At 40.8% G+C, this 23,461-nt stretch overlaps 1 protein-coding gene across 2 annotated transcripts in view; it reads left to right on the top strand.

Moving 5' to 3' along the window:
• The window catches only part of BDNF (brain derived neurotrophic factor), a 42,654-nt gene extending 19,538 nt beyond the window's left edge, over window positions 1-23,116 (top strand). For both annotated transcript variants that reach the window (XM_008148951.3, XM_008148947.3), the window contains exon 2: window positions 22,002-23,116. In XM_008148951.3, coding sequence (XP_008147173.1) covers window positions 22,023-22,766 — 744 coding nt within the window. In that variant the 5' untranslated portion in view covers window positions 22,002-22,022 and the 3' untranslated portion in view covers window positions 22,767-23,116. The remainder of the gene's footprint in view (window positions 1-22,001) is intronic.
• The last annotated feature ends 345 nt before the right edge of the window (window positions 23,117-23,461 follow it).

Below are 23,461 nucleotides of genomic sequence, written 5' to 3'. Positions count from 1 at the left end.
ATTTTTGTTTTTCACATCTCTGACAATGACTTTCTTAAAACTTGGAAGTATCTATTATTCCAGAGCCTGTGCTTATTCTTATTAAAAATATATATTTTTATTGATTTCAGAGAGGAAGGGAGAGAGAGAGAGAGAGAGAGAGAGAGAGAGAGAGAAACATCAATGATGAGAGAGAATCATTGATTAACTGCTTCCTGCATGCCTCCTACTGGGGATTGAGCCCAAACCTAAGCATGTGCCCTGAACAGGAATCAAACTGTGACCTCCTGCTTCAGAGGCTGGAGCTTAACCACTGAGCCACCGCGGTCAGGCCCATGCTTATTCTTCAGAGTCAGTCTGCTGTAAAAACTTAGGGAACCCTCACCATTTCTGTTCCATGCAGTATCAGAGGTTCTGAAGTCTTGCTCTGGTGAAGCACCTCAATAGCATTGGTACTGAAACTAAAATTCAGCTGGTTGGTCATCACTAACATTCCTGCATGATTTTATTGGCTAAAGTCATATCTAGACAAGATTGTACATTTTAATAATAATCTTGTCCAAAGGTGTAGTGTCCCATACATTAAAAATGCATCCACATGTCTCATTCCATTTGATCCTACAAATAACCTTTGAAAAAAGATTGGACAGATATTATTCCTATATAATAGATGAGGAAACTGAAGCTCAGAGTAGCTAAATAACTCGATCCAAGATGCACAGCTTCCAGAACAGGAGTGAGGATTACAGCCAGGTGACTTCTAACGCAGCCCCCTTACCATTACTTTGGCTATCTACAACCGTGACCTGCAGTATTCAAGAAAGAAACCATATTTCACTCTTGAGGCATTAATGTGAGTGCCTGGCACAGATAGAGGCCAATATTGTCACCCTGGCCTAGTGCCCACTCTCTCCCTAGAGCTGAGAGAACTTTTATGTGCCAAGGAAGAAATGATGATAGGAAGATAAAAAAAATGCTTATTCTGGTTTTTAAAATTTAGTTTCCTTTTTCTTCTTTGGAAAAAAAAAAGAGGAGAAAGGAACATATAATTTTTGATGCCTGGTTCCTTGAGCTCCAAAGTTGTAATTTTGCTTAAAGCTTTGCTTAAGATCCTGGTAAGTGAACAATTGAAGAACTTAACATAGGGCTGTGGTGTTTTTTTAAAATATGGATATCGGATCCTACTTCCTGAGATTCATAGGTTTAGGGTAGGGCCTGGGTATATGTTATGATTAGAAACTTCTACAAGTGGTTCAGATGTACAGGAAAGTTTGAATTTCTGTACTGGAAGCCAAATAAATGGAATATCTTGTGATTTAGAGAGACATCATTTACTTTATTGTCCCAATACTTGGTTTAGAGCATGGTTAGAAGGGATTTGCAGCCTTGTAAATAATCAGAAATTCAGAGGTTTTGAGAGCATGGACTGCTAAAGAAATTCTTTTGCTCTGGCCAGTGGGCACAATGGATAGAGCATCATCCTGCTCAGGGCACATACCCAGGTTGTGGGTTTGATCCCTGGTCAGGGTGTGTGTGTGAGGCAATCAATCAATGTTTCTCTCTCACATTGATGCATTGATGTTTCCCTCTCTCTCCTCTTTTCTTCTCTCTCTGGAATCAATGAAAAATATATAGTTCCTAATCAGACACTTCCATCTGAGAACAAAAGGCCTGGGGCAGCATTCCTGGGCACCAAGGATCAAGTTAGATTCCAGGTTCACCACTCACTAGGCCTGTCACCTTGTACAGTTTATTTCAAATATCTGGGCCACAACCTCTTCTCAGAGTAATGATAATGTTAATATATGTAAAGAAGTGTTTAGACAAGTGCTTGGCATAATAAGTGATTCATGGATGTTCATACTATTATTATTGGCACTTTCCAGTCCTAAAAGAGCATCTTTATGACTTACTATCAAGACAATTAAAAACTTTGTCAGCATGCTTTATGACTAAGTTTCCTTTATTTTGTACCAAAGTTGACAAAACCAAAAATGTTTTGTTGTAATCCTTGTCATCTAATTTGTTTATTCATGACTCTCTCCTCCTTTCATTCATCTGAATCCTACTAATCCAGCAAGACCCAGCTCTAGTTCTACTTCCTCTAGAAAGTCTCCTGCCCAGAATAAACCTGCCCTATCTGAATTCCTAGGTCATGTATGGTCTATGTATCAGAACTAGTCATTAATTATATAAACAATTACACAATCATTAAATCGTTGTGTGTCTTCTCTGTGACTGGATATGATGTTCTAGTCCAGAAAAATATTCTGGAATATCCTACTTGGGATAGGTAGTCCTTGACTTTAAAGAAACATTTCCTAAACAGAAACTTCATGAGGCAGTCTAAGCCTAGTACCTGCATTCCTGGGCCCGATGATTAGGTTTAATTCCAGGCCCACCACTTACTAGACCTGTGATTTTGGGCAAGTTACTTAAGTTTTCTATGCCTAGAATAAAGTTAAGGGAATTATTTCCCCCCATGCTGTGGTTCCCCAAGGGGACTTGCTTCCTAAAAGAGAACACTAACAGGAGCACCTGGACCCTTCTCTTGTCCCTATTCCTTGCTCCTTTCCATGAGAAGAGGAGTGAGTAATCTGACTGGTGAGACCCACTAGATCTGTCATCTGCTGGACTCTATGGCATGTAAACCAAAGCAACAGACCACTGCACATTGGTTGAGCCCATTTCTCCTTTGCTCTGTAGGACCACTATGTCCACATTTGTAGTTTCTTGGCATTCTAGCCATTACACAGGAAGCAGTAAACCCAGGGATGGTTGCTTGCAGGCCCTGCCAAGATCTCTGCTCTCTCAGTTCCCATTTTTCTGCCTCTAACTGTGTGGGTTCCAGGGCCTTGGTTCGAGATAGTGGGAAGTGGGTTCCACTGTTTTTCTAACACGGCTTTGTTAACATGAGGCTGGACCCTGTATTATGACTCCTGTTTGGCAATCTGTTTCTATTCTGATTTCAATTCAAAGTCCCGAGGGGAGGAAACATGGTTATCCCAAATACAAAATAGTACGAAGTTGAATAAATGGTAATTTTTTTTTTCAAAGTTGAATGAGATATGGTCTTTGTCTCAAAGAAGCTGTCGTATAAGTTAGCTTTTTCTCTCCCATGTATTTTAGTATTCACTCTGCAGTTAAAATAGTATAAGCCCTTGAAAGCAAAAACTATGTCTCCGGTATTATCTTAGTCCCCATAGCACATAGACAACTGATGGGCACATTTGTAGTAGGCAGAGCCATAGGTTCTTGCTAAATAATTCAGCATGTCCTCCCTTCACTTAAGGATACAGATTTCAGCGTTATCATATTCAGCTCAGAAAGCATTTTGAATGGCAAATCAGTTCTAGGTAAGTATCCATAAATGAGTCTTTCAGTTTCCAGCTTATATGTCCCAAAAGCTCACCAATATTGAGCTCTTTATGGGTACTTTGTCTTGCTTTATGGGTTGTAGGTGCTAAGAGGTTAACAGATCAAGTAATCTAATCTTTGTGCTGCAATATATGATCTATATTGAGAAAAATACTGGGCCAACAGACTCCTCTCCTCTGTCACCTTCCCTCTACCCCCTCTTTTCATTTCCTCTTTGGGGAATGCCCTTTTTTGCCAATTACAGTATGTACTGCCTTGAATGATAATTACCGGTTTATGTGTCTAATCCGCTATCCATCCCTTGTCTAAGCAGTGAGGTCTCCAAAGGCAGGGATTCTGTCTCATTCATTTTAGTGTCCCTGGTACCTATGCTCAGAGAATGTCTGTTAAATGAACAAATAGCTAAAAGATAAATTCTAGGAGAAGGCTAAGTCAGAGTCATCCTAGGCGTTAAGTCTGACAAGTTGACATCCAAATGCCAGGCTTTCACAGACAACCCAACCACAGGAGAATGGGAGACCCTTCTAGCTTTGAAGGGAGAAGAGGCAGAAGTGGAGCTTAAAAACACGTGTGGGGTTTTCTTCTCTCATGGAATAAACATGGGCTACCCCTGAGTTGCCTTCACATGAGGGAATGACAGAAACTTAGCTGGTTATGACCTTCAGCTTCAACTGAATGCCCAGAGCTCTGCTGATGAAACATGAGCTTATGTCCATGACCCTGACATACACCTTATCGTCCCTTTCCCATGAACATTTTTTTTAAGAATTGTTTTTAATCTTGTGAACCTTTACCTGGTTAACCATGTAAAATTGACCATTTAGAGTAACACTGAAACACTTCCCTTGAAAGCTACTGGTAATTGGCTGGGAGTACCCCCACCTCCATGGGTCTCTGAGTCTCCTGTTATACTTGAAGATCAGTGATGATTTAAACTCAGGATGTAGCCACTTGAAAAATCTATTAAGAATACACAAGTAAATTTATTCCTGCCTTACATGAAGCAGCCTCGAATATAATTTTCCTAAAGCGAAGTGCATCTAAACTTGCTGAGTTCTTAATAACTTTTGCTGAATGAGTAAATGAATTATCAACTAAAATATAATGTGTTATTTTTAGTCAGAGATAGTTTAAAAAGCCTTTTGTGCAAGAGGAAACACTGCCTTCAAATAATATAAGATAGTAGGCCTCCTGGAGAAAGTTTTGTGGAGAAAGGTGGTCTTCTGTGAAACATGAAACTGGAGGTCAGAGGATGTTGTATTTGACCCAAAATGGCATTGGAGCTAGCGTCTCAGCATGGACTAAAGTCACGGTGCATCGTTTTATTCAGAGGTGGTCCCAGAATGCATTGCGCCACTTAGACTACTTACACGTAGCTGGAACCAGACACCTTGCACAAGGATCTTCCTTAATCACAATAGAAAGAAGTTCTTTGCTTTCTTTTTCAGAATTCCACATATAGCCTTCTGGTTGCCTAACTAGAGTCTAGATAGCAGTACCAAGTTAGGGCACCTCCAGCGAACTTCCGCCTGTGGTTATCTCTCGCCTCTCGGAATGTTTCGCTTCAGGAAGATGAGGAAGGCCACCCTGGGATTTTCATGATGGGTTTAACATCTCAGTGCGGCTTTGACCGGCCATTTAATGGGAAATCTGCTTCCCAGATGACTGTGCATATGAAGATGAGAAGTTGGATGTGTGTTTTTGCCTTTTCAAAGAGTTTTTTTTTTCATTCAATTTCTAAACGTGGGGTGAAAGGTCTTCTAGGGAGCATTTTCAGAAGTGTGTGAAGTTTGCATCTGATTTTGAAGGAAAGTTGGAGGCTTACCTGTATGTACAGGCACATGTCCTCCAACAACTATACTGATTACAAGGAATAAGGGCCATTCTTTTGGATCATTCATTGGACATGGATCTTGCATTTGTATTCAAGTCTGTAGTCATAAACTTTGCTCCTATCTATGTCTCCCCAATTTTCCAGTTAAGCTTCCAGAATTTGCAGGATGTTCAATTGCAGATGACCACATAGGGAGTCATTAAACAGCACCTCTTCCTCTTCAGGTCTTCCTCTTCAAGTCTTTCTTTGTCAGCATGCCCTTGTTTTCTGATTATGTTTAGATTCCATCTTTTGGAAGTTTTTATCCTTCCCACCATCTCAGTGTCTCAGACACTTTTGGGAATGAGTCTCATTCTCCTCTGGGTTTGGCCAGGTCACCCCTCCGACTGGTGTTGTGTTCCACAACAGTTGCTGGTGGGGTTGCCCTTTACACTTACAGAGCCCATTTTCATGTGTCCATGACCCTGGGCAAGATGCTGTGAGTCAGGCAGGGCAAGAACTCTTATCCTCATCACAGAGCTGAGGCAGCCATCCTTGGGTTATTTCACCCATAAAGGAGCACCCATGCATTGGCCCAATTTGTTGGTTAAAAATGGCCAATTATCTGCCATTTCAGAGGGTGAACTTAATAGCAAGTGGGAAAGGCAGGACCAGAACTTGGGTCTTCAGCCTCCAACTCCAGGAAGTGTCCTCTATACCCAGCTGTCATATCTTGTACCTGCTTCTCTAGGGGAATGTCCCAGAAATTGGTATGGCACCCATCAGACTCCTTGACTATAGCCACCACCAGGACAACAAAAGAACTGGTGTAACTCTTGTCTGTTGTGTCAGAAGCGTATAGAACAGTTTTTGGGACCAAAAGTACTTTTTTTAAAAAAATTGGTTATTTTTAATTTAATTTTTAAAAGTTAATTTATTTACAGGATCCAAAAATAGAACTAGTAGTAAAAAGTCTACATTGAGAAGTTTTCCCCCACCTGTGTCTTGCCCACCCGTTTCCCCACCCAACACATACCACCTATATGTGATCATTTGTATTAGTGTCATGTGAATCCTGTAGTGTGTTTTATGGAAATACAAGTAAATATAGAGACATATTATTATTTCCCCCCACTTTTAAGCAAAAGGTAGTATGTCATGCATACATTGTTCTGCACCTTGCTTTTTATCACTTACCAAAATGTTTCACAGAGTTTTTCATTTCCGTATATGGGGAACAAACTTTCTTTTACAATTACATGTATTCTACTATAAGTATGTACTATAGTTTATCTGCTTTCCTGTAGCTGGAAATTGGGCTATTTCTAATATTTTTCTATTATATGTCTTGTTGCAATTAATTACTTGTATATATATCATTTAGGTATATGTGCACCTTCCTTCAGTGGTCGGCAAACTGCGGCTCACGAGCCACGATTTGCCGCTCTGTTGACTAATGAGTTTGCCAACCACTCTGTTGACTAATGAGTTTGCTGACCACAGTCTAGGTCAGTGATGGCGAACCCATGACATGCATGTCAGCACTGACACACGTAGCCATTTCTGATGACATGCGGCCGCTGAGGCGGCCGCATTCCGAGGATGAAACATTTGCGAAATAATGTTTTTTTCCTCAAAGTGACACACTACCCGAGTTATGCTCAGTTTTTTGGCGAAGTTTGACACACCAAGCTCAAAAGGTTGCCCATCACTGGTCTAGGTCCTAGACTCTCGATTCCAATAATTCCAGGCTGTTTTTGTTCCTTGTGATTAAGCCCCTATCCCAGTGGTCGGCAAACTCATTAGTCAACAGAGCGGCAAACCGCCGCTCGCGAGCCGCAGTTTGCTGACCACTGCTCTATGTGTACATTTATTTATTCTCAGAAGTGGGATTGCTGGGTCAGCAGAACATTTGTTTATAACTTCGATAGATGCAGCCTAACTATCCTGCAAAGGGCTTGAACGGTTTGTGCTCCCACCATCAGTGTATGGGAAAGCCTGCTTCTCCACAGCCTCACCAAAGAGTTCATATCAATCTGAAAGGGGAGAAATGGGAGGCGGATGCCTAAGTGACGTCTTAGTGTCTGACCTTGCCTGGTTTGCAGTGGACACCCTGCACAGTTCAGGAGCTGGTGTGGGCATCAGTTCCAATGGAAACAATGCCTCGTGGTGGCCAGGGACTAACGCCAGCTCTGGTGACACACATGGAATGGACCCACGTGGCCACTTGCAGAATTTCCTGCAGTGGAAAGTTGAGCACGCATTCATTATTCATCTAACCAGTAATGCTAGATCCGAGGAGCCCCGCAACGTTTGTTGGAACAGAAAAGGGAATTGTACCACCACAGTGCCCTGCATACCAGGCTTTCAAGGCTTGTTTTCCAGCTGTTCACATTAGTTCTAGGGACTGAGGTCAAGAGAAATAGCCCAAATCACTGAGGAAGTCCTGTTAAGCTTGGAACTTTCATACCCCAGGGGGTGCTTTTTTAAAAAATGATTTTGCACTTCCCCCAAGATTTATAATGAAGCAATTCGTACTCTATAGGATAAATTAAAACTACCAGGGTACAACATCAACACTGAACTATGATGCAATATTGCTGGACTTGTCCCTTAAAGTTGCTATGCAGTTTCCTACCCTGTACAAATAGGGCAGCCTGTAAAAACAAGATTCATAGCCTAAATAACATCTTTACATTTTGAAAAACATATATTCCAGGTCGTCCTCCCATAACTCCTTACCATTCTCATGCAAAAGATTGATTTTCAACCTTATTTTTCGCAGAGGACAGGGCACTCTGTTGAGAAAAAAATTCCCCTTAGGTTCACCACATAGGAAAGTGTGCTAAATGGAGAATGGTTCTGTGATCCAAACTGAATGTCTTTTTCACAGGATTGTTGGTGGGGCCCCTTTAAAGAGCAAAGCCACTCCTCTTCTGCCATGAGGACGAGTTGCATTTGGGGAGTTGCACTGATGACAGTATCTGGCCTACACCAGAAATAATTCCCGGGCGTAAGGGTGGACTGCCAGGAGCTAGCTGACACACCACTGACACGCAGACCTTGTCTTTTGTTAACACCTGGGAAGGCTTTCCCAACAGGCATTTCCAGTTTTTGTTCTTAAGCTCCTTGCAGCTGCTTTTCTAGAAGTCTGCTCTCTCCCAAGGGCCAGCTATGGGCAGAAGCAAGGTGTTCTGTCTTCTGTGCCATCTTCATCTAACCCGCCACAAATATTCAGGATGTCAGCCCAGGTACATGTTTCGCATCAACTCAGTCTGGCTGTGGGGTCCATTTTGCCTCTGCTGTTCCTGCCAAGGGCCTCTGGGAGCCAGTTTGGTGGCAGAGTCCACATGAGGTCTCCACTCCATGACCCTTGTTCTTTTGGCTGTTTCACCTCGGTTGCTCTTGTTGGCACAGCCTGTGAGGATTGGCTCTCTGTCCACACTGGCCCATCTGTTCTGCCTTAGTGGTCCTAACTAGCTGTCTGAACTACTCCTTCAGAATAAATGTGAGATTGGCTTGTCATATATTTCTTTTACTCACATCTCAGGCCTTCAGCTCTATTCTTTCTTTTTTTTAACGTTTTTGTTTATTTTAGAAAGAGGGAAAGGAAGAGGGAGAGAGATAGAAACACCAGCTGCCTCCAGCCCAACCCCTACTGGAGATCAAGCCCACAACCTGGGCATATGCCCTGAATGGGAATTGAACCGGTGACTTCTTGGTGCGTGGGTCGATGCTCAACCACTGAGCAACACCAACTAGGCCTCTAGTCTTAAATAACAATAATTATAGGTCAAATGGAGTGGGTGGCCTAAGGTAACAGGCCTCCAGACTTTGAGGGGATTAGGTTAGGGTACAAAAGAAAGATTTTATGTCCCTTGAGTCTTGATTGCAATCATTCTGACTCATATGGAGTTGATACCAGGTATTCTTCAGTTGTGGTTTTTGGTATGAATAGCATGTGGTTCTGTCTCAGCGCCCAAAGAGATCATCTTGGGAGGAAATGTTCTGACATTTCAAACAAATGACCTTCATGCATAGTTTTGACACTATGCCCTATGAAGTATGCATGCCTGGTCAGTCCCTTGAAGGAATAATTTAATATTGGGAAGAGGGGAGTAAAGAAGAAACATTAGGGTTATGTTCAACCCCTGTGGAAATAGTGTATAAACAAACTGCTTATCAGAAATGATCATATGGGGCTTTGCTTAAATAAATAATTCATGCACTAGGTCTGCAGGATATCTCTGCCAAATAGACCTCCTTCAGAATATAAGCCACCACGTCCACATCGGACCCCATGTGGAAAGAGGCATGGAAGCCAGGCCTGAATCAAATTCCATTTCCACCACATGCTGGGGGTATGGGCTCAGGCGATTTACTGAACCTCTCTGAGCCTCAGCCATCCCCATAAACTGTGGCTAATTAGATTATTTACCTCATAGCTAATACATGTCAGCTATTATTTTTAACCATTTTTAACACATCCAGCTTCCCAGAGCATCCTCCAAAATCCCCTCCATACATACCACCACCACCACCGATACTGAACTTATTTATAAGTACTATGTAGAAACACCGCCCTCGCTCCATTGCTTAGACTGAATATATTGCTGTTTCGAGTTTGCATATTTTCTGTAGGAATCAATGCTCAGTGAAAAGGGATGGAGGCAAACAAATATTCTCACGGCCCCGGTTACTCGTGGAACCACAGAATTGAATGTTCCCATATAGGTGCATGCTCTTGGCTTAAGTTATGGGGATATTTTCTGACCAGCCATATGGATCTTTTGTCATCTGAGATGTTAATATTTTCCTTGTACTAGTATTTTATGGTAGCTCTGGAGCATGGCCAGTTTCTTCAATAGGGTCCACATGGCTCATTATGCACAGGGCCTGGAAACTGGCTTACTTGTGCTATTCAGATGAACAGGGACACTCAGAAGAGTTGGGGGCTGGGGTAGGGCAGTGAGCCGGGGAACACGGTCAATTATTGTTGCTCCTGCATTGAGCTACAAACAACGATCACTTCCCTGTTCTTTACAGGTAAGCAATTAAAAGAATTATAGAGTTGGATGCAAAAATAACCCGAAAGACAACTGGATGTGTGGAACCACCAGTTTTCTCTATGTGTGCAGGTTAATCCTCGTTAATACTCAGAACATTGAGTTTCTACAGAAAGAGTTGCATGTCCACACATGTTCTGGCATCTACGCACATGCTCTGTATGCTATGACTGTGCATCCCAGAAGAAGGGCTGTGCTGCGTGCCTTTGCACTTCAGTGGAATTTAACAAACTGATTCCTGAAAATGGTCTCATCAAGGTGAGCAACAGAGAGCTGAGAGCCTTTTCTCACTAATTTTACCTTTCCCCTAGGATTTCTTGATAGTCGTTTTAAAAGGAATGCTATTCTTTTGTCTCTAGAAGCAACTTATCTTTCCCGTTTCTTCCTCCACCTACTTTCACCTATCTTTTGCCATATCTATCTATCTATCTATATATATATTTCAGAGAGAAAGGAAGAAGGAGAGAGAAACTTTGATTGGCTGCCTCCAACACACTCCCCACTGGGGATTGAGCCCACAACCTGGGCATGTGCCCTTGACCGGACTCGAACCTGGGACCCTTCAGTTCACAGGCTGGTGTACCATCCACTAAGCCAAACCAGCTATGGCTCTTTTGCTTTTTTAAATGTAATGTTCTATGTCCTTCGGAGGATGGGGTCAAATCTAGAGAGGTCTCTTCATCAGTGAGCATTATCCATCTGATTCTCACATCAGCCCTGCTGAATTAATGATGCTAAAGCCTTCTAGTTGGGACCTTCCAGTTTGAACCTAGTCTTTCTATAATGGAATTTGCTCAGGTAACTAATTAGCCACAGCTATGGAAAATTTCAGGAGCACCATCTGTGGAAAAACTGAGAAGGGCATGCCTTTCCCACAGCTCTGGGGTCTATTAGGAGTGTGTTTGTGTGGTGACAGTGTCTATTGGGTGTTGGCTCACAGCTGTCACAATTCCCATAGCATCTCATGGCAGGAACTCAGGATGTCCAGCAACACCCTAAAAGCAACCTGTTGATATAGTCACCAATTCTGAAAATGAGATTGAAATGGGACAGACTGGTCTTAACTTTCTTTCTTTGTTTTGTGTTATTTCTTTCATTGTGATCATTCTGGCATGGTCCCAGTCTCCACATTGTGGCAATCTTCTTTTCTTAAAGGGGATCCCCTTTATCCTCTGGTCTCAAAGAGTTACTGCATGTTCTCCCCTTAGGGACAAGGAATGCAATTGGATCGCCCTTGCGGTTTTTTTTTTTAGGTACAGAGCATGCTTATTCCTGGATCCAGGAACTTTGAAGACAGTGCTCTGCTCTGCTTTCACAACATCTCCTCGCGGGATAGGTGCGCCTTGTTTGTAATTTGGAGGGGACACCCCCTTATCTGTGTTGGCATCTGTACTATGTAAGACTTGAGGTGGAACCCAATAATACTTGGGGTACTGCCTGGGAAAATAGTGTTCTGTGTCATCTCAGCCCTACCCACTTGCAAATGATTTAATAGCAACACTGCTAGGGTTCCCAGTAGGAGTCGTTTGCGTCTGTACTGGTGAGCTTGGTGACTTCTTGGTGCTTGGAAACTGGCTTGTCTTTGCAGTCCTTTGTGAAAAGCTTACTGGACCAGTTTCCAGTTCTGTTTATGGAACTACGCCCATAACTCCCTCATACATTGTTCAACTCAAAAATGTTTATATTTTTCTTTGGAAATTTAGCTTTTTTTTTTTTTTCTTCTTACCATTTTGGGTACTTTAGTTTTGATCCCAAATGTTGGAACCCAACTGAGAAATTGGCTTGCCTGTAGAGACAGGTTAATGTTGGAGAGGGGGTTTTGATGCTAGATACTTACATTAATGTTTTTTAGGGTTTTATTGCTGTTGTTTTATTTTGTGAGTTTTCTTTTTTCTTAAAAACATTTCTTGGTACTTGGTAGGAGATGAAGTTCATCTGTTTTAGGACAAGTCTAGAACTAAAAGAATCTCCATTGAATGGATGAGTCAGTTCTGCCTGCCCCTATCTCCCCATTTCAGGACAGGGAGAACTCATAAGGTTCAGATACATTGGGCTGCAAGTAATATTAATGTGCCTTGAAATCTACCACCTGCTGTAGCTGGCCTTGTAGTTTCCAGTGTGATTCTGATTGAGTGAGTGATGTTAGGCTGTATAATTGACCAGGGAAGCCAGTTATGCTTGTGCTTGCCTTGTAGCATTGAGATAAAAATTAGTGATTAAGTGGAAGGCCAGATTTAGATTAGTTAGTATTCTGTAAATTCTCATTCATCCAATCACGTTTATAGGTATCCTGTACTTTATTGTATAAACACCATAGTGGAAAAGCCAGTTGACATAAAGGGAACCCTGATTTTACTTAATACCATTAAAAAAGCAAAAATATTTTTTCTACATAATAAATGTTCCAATAAAACAAGTTGAACCAAGGAGGAAAGATGACTTTCATTTCCTTTCTCTTTATCATTTAGTCCAGTGCTTCAACTTTAATAGTATCTGAATCAGTTTGAATATATGAATCTTGTCAAAATGCAGAGTCTGATTTAGTGGATAGGATAGGTAGGGTGGAGGGAGGGAAACTAAGATTCTGCATTTCTCATAAACTCTGTGGTGATGCTGCTGGTCCATGGACCACACTTTGAGAAGCAGGCTTTGTTTAATATTCATGCATGAAAGTTTATCCATGTGTACATTTCCTAAAACTTATTTCAAGCCCTATAAATTCTCTTTTTGTCATAGTATTTTTAGTCACAAATTTGAATTGCATTAATACACTTAATGTATAAATGTAACACTCAAAAATTACCTGAATTTTGAGACTTTAGGTTGGATAAAATGAATTCTTACTTGGAATTTTTCTATAAATTGAAAGTCTGTATGTTTCAATGCAATTAAAATGCCAGTGCTACAATGATGATCTCCCTACTCACTACTTTGAGAGACATTGTCCTTTTATAGGAAATTTCCCCTGTGGTTTCACAGTAGCTGTAGACATCCACCCCTATCATTAAATGTGATGTATACTTGATCATTTTTCTAAATCTCACTGACACTTATAGAACCAGGTAGATAGCATTTTCTAAATTAAAATTATAGTCTATCATGTATGGGAATTTGATAAATAACCCATTGTTTTTTGGCAGTTTGTTAGTTAGAACATTGTTAAATCTGAACTTTACTTTAGTTCATTATAACAAGTCCCACCTGAAATTCTAAAGAAAACAGATAATCCTAATTAAAGAGGTCACACTTTTTTTTTATTGGATGCTGACTGCCATTTGGTTCTTACAATCTACAAAAGAGTGGTTCTAAAATATATTTTGAACAACATTTTTTTTTCTTCCATTTTTTTTATTGAGGTATTATATGTGTACATATCTTACCATTACTCCCCCCACCCCACACCCATACATGCCCTCACCCCCCAGAGTTTTGCGTCCATTGTTTATGCTTATATGCATGCATACAAGTCCTTCGTTTGATTTCTTATCTCCCCCACCTCTCCCTAACTTTCCCCCTGTAATTTGAAAGTCTGTTTGTTGCTTTACTGTCTCTGTATCTATCTTTTTGTTGAACAACATTTTTAGACAGCCTACTCATTTGATATGCAAGTGACTTGTATATATGCTCGATGCTAAGACTTCCTAAGACTTCATAGACTAGAGATGTGCTCTGTTTGGGCAGTGTTTACCCCGAGGAAGAGGAGAAGATGGTGAGAACATGGATAGGACTGCCAACTCTGGGTGGCTCTAACTTTCAGGGATTAATCTTTAGTTACAGTAGAACAGTAGGTTTCCCGAGGAAGTAGTAATGGAGGAAGCACTTAGAGATCTTTGGATGGTGACAGCTGTGCCTGGGATTGGAATGCCAGGTGGGAGTGTTCTCTGCCCTAACCTGGTCCTTGTTCCAGGCATTTACTATCCCTTATTCCAGAGTTCATTCCACCATTACAGTTCACTTTTACCCAATTTCTATGCTAATAGAGAATATGGCTTAGTTTTACTTTTGGATAAGGTAGGTCTCTGACCAATAGAAAAATCCTCACTCTTTCAGGTATGGGGCAGGGAATACAGGGGTTTAATAGAGGACTAGAGCTAAAGTGCTTTCTGTTAAAGATGTATGGAAATTTATCTATCAAATTAATGATTCAGGGAAATATACTTTTTTTTCATGGTAGTTACCTGTATGTATCACTCTGGGTCTGAACTGAGAACCAGCAATGTCTCTGGCACTCTTAGTGAGGCTGAGAAATGTCTGCAAGTGTCCACACTGTGAGTGTACCAGGGGATCAGCGAGTCCTCTGGTTTGCAGGACTGTTTTGTAGGAAGTGTAATTGGATACCCTGGACATAAACTACATTATGGTTAAAAACTACATTTTTAAAGGCACTTCCTTCAAAGCTTTGGAACAGCTGCATTATCAGACATCACTTACTAAAATATTTATTGGTTTCAATTGGCTGGTCATTTCAGGTAAGTAGGTGAGCATTCTATAATGATCATCAGCTCCCTCCTCCCCACACTCCACCACCATTTTGGTTATGGATTTCAACTACCAATTATTTTCTTTGAGGAGTGTGAAGTGTTTTTTTTGTTTTTTTTGTTTTGTTTTTAGTCTTCTTAGCTAAATAATGTATACCTAATGGGGAAATACTACAGAAATAACTCAGAGGGATGGAAGAAACTAGTGCCTGTAGCTGAAGGCCTAGTTTTCCTTTGGAATCTGAGGTCCTGACCTTGTTCTATCAGGGGAACCACAGCGAGTAGAGGAGCTGATTAAAAACTCTGGCCCTTTTTTCCTTCGGTACGAAACAGGGATAATTATAGTTACCTATACCTCCAGGGTCCTATGAGTCTTAATTACTTAATATTTGCAAAGTGTTTGGAGATCTTTGAATTAAAAGTGCTGAGCAGTGGAATCAAAGTTCAGTGTAATTATAATTGGAATGAAAGTTTATATTCCCGCCTTCCTTTCACATTCCAACATGCTGACTTTTTGGCCAGTCCAAACAGTACTCATGATTACCACTTAGCCCACTTCTCTCTCTAACCATGTTTCTTTTTGTAACTCACTTCAGCCTAAAAATGAATGAATAAATGAAGTTTAGAATCTATCCAGACCCTTAACACCACCCCCACACTTAACTAACTATTTAATATTTCTTTTTCAAGTTCAGTAGCCACTAGGAATAAAACCAATAAATTAATTCACCTCTTCCAGTCTATCGTTCTTTTGGGTCCTCCTACACATGGCGATGAACTGGGCTTCCTGAAGCATTCTGCTCAGAAACTCTCATCAGTTCTTTTGTGCCTGCAAGGCAGGGGCCAAACTCTTTAAAATCATCCTCAGAGCCTTCCAAAATCTGACAGTCATTCACTCTTATCTCTCACTATTTCTATCCAGAACTCTTCTCTCCAGAAATGTACTGCATGCTTATCAACCTTCATGCTTTTAACCAAGCTGCACTCCATCCACTGGCATCTTTTCTGGATACGCTTAAATCCTTTCCATCCCTTGCAGTCTTCTTCACAAAGCAGTCTTCATTCTCTAACAGGAAGTAACCTCTCTCTCTTTATAGAATTTTATCTATACTTGTCCTGGGTCACTTCTACCTTTATATTTTAGTTACTTACATATATGTCCTAATTCCCCCCTAGACTATAAGACTTGAAAATTAGATTCCATGTCTAATGAATGAACAAACAAAAGTAAGGTGGATATATGCACATAGTTAAGCTGGACAAAAATTAAAGATTATATTGATTTGCAAGATTTAATTAAGGTGGTATTTTGATAGGTTTGCATTATGTGTGTAAGGAACTAAATTGATAATTTCTTCAACATTACCATTATCCTTATTGCTTATAGGACTAAGATGAGCATCCATATCTTTAAACTGTGTTTGATTACATGCTCATTGACAAAACTCAAAGGGACTGGGAACAAAGCTTTGCATTTTCGCCTGTATGCCGAATTATCCGTACTATTGTTTGGTTTTCCTGCTTAGCTTTTGTCATAGAAACTTGGTTCTAACATGTCTAAATTTTTTGCAAAACTTTCTTTTAGAGGAAAATTGCATGCTCTAAAATTCCAGTCACTCACTGAAGTACTCAAGCTATAAAGTTGAAGGGTCTTAGAGGTCATGATTAATCCACTGCTACAAAGTAGTGTCTACATGATGCTGCTTTAGAAAGGTGGGCCCGGGATACACACAACTGCAGACAACTGTGTCTATATTGTATAAACTCGTTCTTTGACCACTCATTGTAGCATAGCCTCTCTCTATTCCCTGCAGTTGAATATTCCAAAACTGCCAGCATGTCTTGATGGTAAAAGCTTGGGCAAGAAGACAGATGACCTATTAGCTTTGTGATACCTGACAGTTACTTAACCTTTCTGAACCATAATTGCCTTATCTGCATAATAGAGACAACAATACCTGTCCACTCTCCTTGTGAGAACCAAGTTAGATGATACTTGCGAATGTTCTCTAGTCTTTTAGACAAATACAAAGTATTAGTATAGCAGGAGAGCATGCTGTCATGGGTAGTCATCTGGTTGAATGTTTAAGACTTATGAGTCATATTTAAAACTAATATTTATTCCTTCTGTATGGATTTCCTTTTTAGCCCTATATGCCATATTTAATTTTTGAGAGTTGGTCTAAAAAAGACCTTCCTAGCATTTTAGAGATTTGGTTGACTTGATTGTGATTGTGCACTGTTGTAAATATTGGAGCAGAATTACACGGCACCAATGAATTTATTATTTATAAACAGATATATAAACTCATGCTCTCCTTAGCAATATTGTGTATCCTCTTTGCCTTTTATGTAATAAAGACTCATCTGAATGGCTAATACATAAAAATTATCTTAGAAGCTCTTAAACTTTTATCATTTTTTAATGAAGTATATGAAATTATTGAAGAGGTCAGTTTTAAAAAAGGAAGTTAAAAGACTGAAAATTCCCTATTTTACTATTATGATTATTCCTGAGTACTGTTCAAGTCTTCTATTGATGTCAGAAACACTACTACACAGGAAGTAGTAGGGACAGTTAGTATGCTGTAATGTTATTTGCTTAATCATTCAAGTCAGGTTTTACCCTATTAGAAAAACTCCAGAGATTGCTCATGTGTGATAATCCATCAAATTTCTTAGAGCTTATAATTTGGGTTTAGCACAGCCTACGCTTGATCTAATGATTTCAGTGAGGTCACTGATGCTTTCTAAAGGACATCATGAAATGATGTCAGAACTATCTTTTCTCGTGGTTTAATGACCTCATCAGTACATTTTTACTGGACACTATTACATTATTCTGTGTTAAGCTAATGGGAGAGCAGACATGATCACTTCCCCCAGAGAATTTATCATTCAACTAAAGACTGACTGTCATTGGCAAATACATTCACAATGAACAAGTGAGTAGGGAATGAAGTGCTGAATGAGATATAATGTGGAATTTTAAAGGAGCAGGAGGAGAGTGTGTGTATGAGTAATTAGAGAAGGTGCGCATATATGATTTGATACCTGAACTGGGTCATGAAAGATAAGCAGGATTTAGTAACATAGAGAGAAAGGAGTTTGCCAAAAGAATGGAACAAGTCACTTACAGGCAGTAATGTGTATGGGTCTCCCAGGACTTTGGCCTGACCAGAGCAACGGAGATGAAACAATGAGTAATATACAAAGTTAGCTAAGTAGGGTGAGGCCAAATTTTGAATACCAGATAAAAGAGATTAGATTTGATCTGGTAGAGGGGGAAAATAAAACGATTGTAAGTTTTTGTGTAAGAGAATGATAAGATGAGCATGGTTATTCAGGCAGTGGTTATTAGAGTTGAATGGAATAGAAAGGATGTCAAATACATCAGAGGAGCATTGCAGTCACACAATGAGATGATGAGGGCTGAGCCAAGAAGGTGGCTGTGGGCTGGAGAGAAAGGGGTGGACAGGAGAAGTGTTTTAAAGGGAAAATGAGCAGGACTTCTCCACTGGCCAGATTTGAAGGCTATACAAGAAATGTATTGTCAAACATGATTCAAGATTTCCAGCCTGTGTCTGAGTGGTCCAAAGTATCTAGAAACTATTGTCAGAAACAAAAAAGTTAGGAAGTTACATTGTTCTGACAAAAAGTATGGGTTTGTTGTCAGGTGTACCTGACTTCAGGGCTTGTGAGTAGGCAGTTAGCATTGAAGAAGTATCACTCATGGGGGCCTGGGGATGGACTTTTTCAGCAGGTGGTTAACTACTAAATCTATGCAGATGTTCTGCTTTGAGGCATACCTGTGTTACAAGGCTTCAGGATGAAAGCCAAGTAATATTTATTCAGACGCTATTTGTCCCTCTGAAGATTTGCTTGTAGAACTAATGAGAAAATTATATATAAAGAATGAACCATTTTTTCAACCAAAAAAAAAATCAATACAAAGATAAATGAGATCAATGAAAGGCAGGATAAACTTCTTTAAGGCTGGTATAAAAAAGGTATCATTAAAAGATTTATTAAAAATAACATTAAGAAAAGACTTGTTACTATGTTAGTAATAATAAAACAATTTTTCAAATCTGTAGTTAAGATGCCTCAGTACTTTGGGCCATTTAAGCAGTTAGTGTGGACACTTAGTAAATACTTATTAAAGTTACTCTGCAGAATGGCTTCCATCAACAAATCAACAAACAACATGTGCTGGTGAGGATGTGGAGAAAAGCGAACCCTAGTACACTGTTGGTGGGAATGCAGACTGGTACAGCCATTATGGAAAACAATATGGAGTTGCCTCAAAAAATTAAATATGGAACTTCCATTTTACCCAGTGCTTCCACTTCTAGAAATATATCCTAAGAAACCCAAAACATCAATCAGAAAGAATGTATTCACCCCTATGTTCATAGTAGTGCAATTTACAATAGCTAAGATCTGGAAACAGCCCAAGTGCCCATCTGTAGATCAGTGGATAAAAAAGCTGTGGTACATGTATGCCATGGACTACTATACAGCAATAAAAAAGAAGGATCTCTTACCCTTTGAGACAGCATGGAGGAACCTGGAGAGTATTATGCTAAGTGAAATAAGCCAGACAGAGAAAGACAAGTATCACATGATCTCAGTCATATGTGGAATCTAATGAACAAAATAAACTGATGAACAAAATCGATCCAGAGACATGGAAGCATGGAACAGACTGAGGAATCTCAGAGGGAAGGCAGGGATGGGTAGGTGGGTGGGAAGAAATCAACCAAAGAACTTGTAAGCATATATGCATAACCCATGGACATAGACAATAGGGGTGTGGGGAGGGCTAGAAGGAGCCAGTGGGGGGAAAAGAGGAACATATGTAATAGTTTCAACAATAAAGATTAAAAAAAAAAAAAGAAACTCTGCTTTGTTCACTCTAAGATGCACTTTTTCTTTAGCCTCTCTGAATTTGGGTTGTGTCTTACAGCTGATGTCATTTTATTGTTCTTGTTGGCTATGCAGCAGTCACAATATAGTTGCCATTGCCTTAGCCAATTTATTTTACTTAATTTTATTACATATACCAGTATACAAAAATTATATATGATAAAAGTATCCAAATAAGTGTAAAATAACTCTTTTGAGTAAGTATACAATAACAGTTCTAAGTGATAAAGTAAACAGCAGTTTAATTGGCTGCATTTTTAATTTCTTAGTGGTACATAAAATAGTATATTTTACAATGATAATATCTTAGATTTAAGGAAATGTAATATTAAAAAAGAGCTGATCACAGCAAATCTCTACCAGTGTGCTAGAGATGGCTGGAGTAAAATATTCTAAATTTGCTTCCTTTCATCGGCCTACATTAGAGGTGTCCCTTGGGTTATTTTCATTTGGCCTGGGAACATTAGGAGGAAGGATTTTCATTCAATGGTGTAAGTACCGCCTGCCAGGAATAGAAACCTCCTTGGAGGATCCATTTCTTTGATGGTACAGAACCCAGAACATTCACAAAAGTCCAGGAATTAGCAGAATGGACATGTGTGTTTTACTCAAACCAGCGCACCCTTCCTAACCTCAGACCATTGTGCACTGCAAGCAGTGCTGAGCAGGCTTGCTCTTCGTGCGAAGGGAGAATGAATCTACAAGGAAGTTTGTTGGTGTTTGGGGATGATAATAAAGTCTGTTGGTGGTAGAAAATGTGATCTCTTGTAGAAGTGGAGAACAGAATCATTTGGTTCTCAAGACTCGAGTTTTCAGCCATCTTTGCAGTGTGACATAGTGACGAGGCAGGTTGCCTTCCCATTCAGTGACACTTCATGGACAGGAAAAGGGTCCCCTTTTCCTGCTGACTGGCACATGTGTGTTCTCTTGTAAGTCCATGCTCCAGAACTGAGCGTAGGGATAACGTTAGAGTGTCTGGCTTCTCTTACTGCTGAGGGACCCGATGCTTCAGGTAAGTGGCTCTGAAGTCCTTCGCCATCTGACGGTCACCTTGGGTTAGTCTGTAGGTATGTTTCATTTTGCTTGTTCGTCCATTCTAATTGGCCTCCCAGAGCATGCGTGTAGAAGTAGAGCCAAATTGAGAGGATAGCAACCCTCTGGCAAACAGGAAAAGATTAATTTTGTGGTGTGCTGTTAAGGGACTTCCCAGGAAACTTCAAAAGCACAGAAAGAAGCACTGGCTGCCTATTCCAAAAACGTGCAAAATGCCACTCAGCTTTTCAAAGGTATGATAAACTCAGGGTGTGTGCGCTCACGCACACACACACACACACACACACACACACACACACAGGACCCCGTATATGAGCCTGAGAAACCCAGGGGTGAGGAGCTCCGAGAGTTCTGAAAATAAATGTGGAGCCGCACACGGGAGGCATCTGAATGGACTTCGATGCCTTTGTGATGCTGACTTTTCCAGTTCTCTCTTAAGCAGACACTCTGTTTTCATGATATCAGCCTCAGGCATAGACACATCATTAAAATCAATGTGTAGAAAATGATTTCTGTTTGGAAATAAGCAAAACATTTTCAGTTCTGACCACCCAGGTGCAGTAGGAAAACCCTGGAGCTGGGGTTGGGGGCCCGCATTCTACTGTAATCTTTATTCATGACATGAGACAAGTCCTCTGTGGCCTTTGGTCTCCTTATCTGTAAAACAGGATGCTGGATCTTCTTTGTTGTAATGGATGCTTATGGGAGAAAAAACGTCAATGAAAAGCCCTTTTATAACACCCTGACTTCCGTTTTATTGTGCTATTCATGCCTAGTTATCACATAGCAGCAAAGGCCCACTCAGACCCCCCAGGCCACACACTCCTGCAAGAGGACCCTGTTGCTAACTTGGGGCAGAGGGGGGGAATTACTATTACACTTACAGTTGTTGCTTAGTAACATTTCTGATGTTGTGTTCCTTGTGACAGCCTGAGCAGAGATCATTAAAAATTTAACTCACAAAGCTTCTAAAGTGAGAGGAGGAAGGCGGAAAACTTGAAGCCACAATCTTTTTCACTTGCTTGGACGCCACCTAATCTCAGGGTTATATGCTAAACCTCAGAGAAAACACTGCACGCCTCTGGTTTATATTAAACCACGTACAGCACACTCCTGACATTAACTTGTGTCTGGTGCAGCTGGAGTTTATCACCGATCCATAAAAAAAAAAAAAAAAACACAACACAAAAAAACCCTTGACCCTGCAGAATGGCCTGGAATGGCAATCAAATGGGCTGCATCGCATCCCTCTGCCAAAGAAAGCCCTAACCACTTCTCTGCCCTGTTTCTGCTTTCTCCCCACAGTTCCACCAGGTGAGAAGAGTGATGACCATCCTTTTCCTTACTATGGTTATTTCATACTTCGGTTGCATGAAGGCTGCCCCCATGAAAGAAGCGAACGTCCGAGGACAAGGCAGCTTGGCCTACCCAGGTGTGCGGACCCATGGGACTCTGGACAGCGTGAATGGGCCCAAGGCAGGCTCCAGGGGCCTGACGTCGTTGGCTGACACTTTCGAGCACGTGATCGAAGAGCTGCTGGACGAGGACCCGAAAGCCCGGCCCCAGGAAGAGAACAGTAAGGACGCGGACTTGTACACGTCCAGGGTGATGCTCAGTAGTCAAGTGCCTTTGGAGCCGCCCCTTCTCTTTCTGCTCGAGGAATACAAAAATTACCTGGATGCTGCAAACATGTCCATGAGGGTCCGGCGCCACTCCGACCCGGCCCGCCGCGGGGAGCTGAGCGTGTGCGACAGCATTAGCGAGTGGGTCACGGCCGCGGATAAAAAGACCGCCGTGGACATGTCGGGCGGGACGGTCACGGTCCTGGAAAAGGTCCCGGTCTCGAAAGGCCAGCTGAAGCAGTACTTCTACGAGACCAAGTGCAATCCCATGGGTTACACGAAGGAGGGCTGCAGGGGCATAGACAAGAGGCATTGGAACTCCCAGTGCCGAACTACCCAGTCGTACGTGCGGGCCCTCACCATGGATAGCAAAAAGCGCATTGGCTGGCGATTCATAAGGATAGACACTTCCTGTGTATGTACACTGACCATTAAAAGGGGAAGATAGTGGCTTTATGTTGTATAGATTATATGGAGACAAAAAAATTATCTATTTGTATATATACATAACAGGGTAAATTATTCAGTTAAGAAAAAAAAATAATTTTATGAACTGCATGTATAAATGAAGTTTATACAGTACAGTGGTTCTACAATCTATTTATTGGACCTATCCATGACCAGAAGGGAAACAGTCATTTTGCGCACAACTTTTCAAAGTCTGCATTAACATTCCTCGATCATGTTGTGGTTTGTTGCCGTTGCCAAGAATTGAAAAACGTAAAAAAGTTTTAAAAAAGATAATAATAAATTGCATGCTGCTTTAATTGTGAATTGATAACAAACTGTCCTCTTTCAGAAAACAGACAAACAAACAAAACAAACAAAACAAAACAAAAACCGACAACAAAAATTTGAACCAAAACATTCCGTTTACATTTTAGACAGTAAGTATCTTCATTCTTGTTAGTACTCTGTTTTACTGCTTTCAAACTTCTGATAGCATTGGAATTAAAACAATGTCAAGGTGCTGTTGTCATCGCTTTACTGGCTTAGGGGATGGGGGATGGGAGGGGTCTATTTTTGTTTGTTTTGTGTGTTTTTTTTTTTGTTTGTTGGTTTTTGTTTTTGTTTTTAAGTTCCCACAGGGAGTAGGGATGGGGAAAGAACCCCTTCAGTCTATATTCTGGTTGATGAAAGACT

This window comes from Eptesicus fuscus, chromosome 13 (genome assembly GCF_027574615.1).
Source record: "Eptesicus fuscus isolate TK198812 chromosome 13, DD_ASM_mEF_20220401, whole genome shotgun sequence".
Taxonomy (NCBI): domain Eukaryota; kingdom Metazoa; phylum Chordata; class Mammalia; order Chiroptera; family Vespertilionidae; genus Eptesicus; species Eptesicus fuscus.
This window is presented reverse-complemented; position numbering and strand designations above follow the sequence as displayed.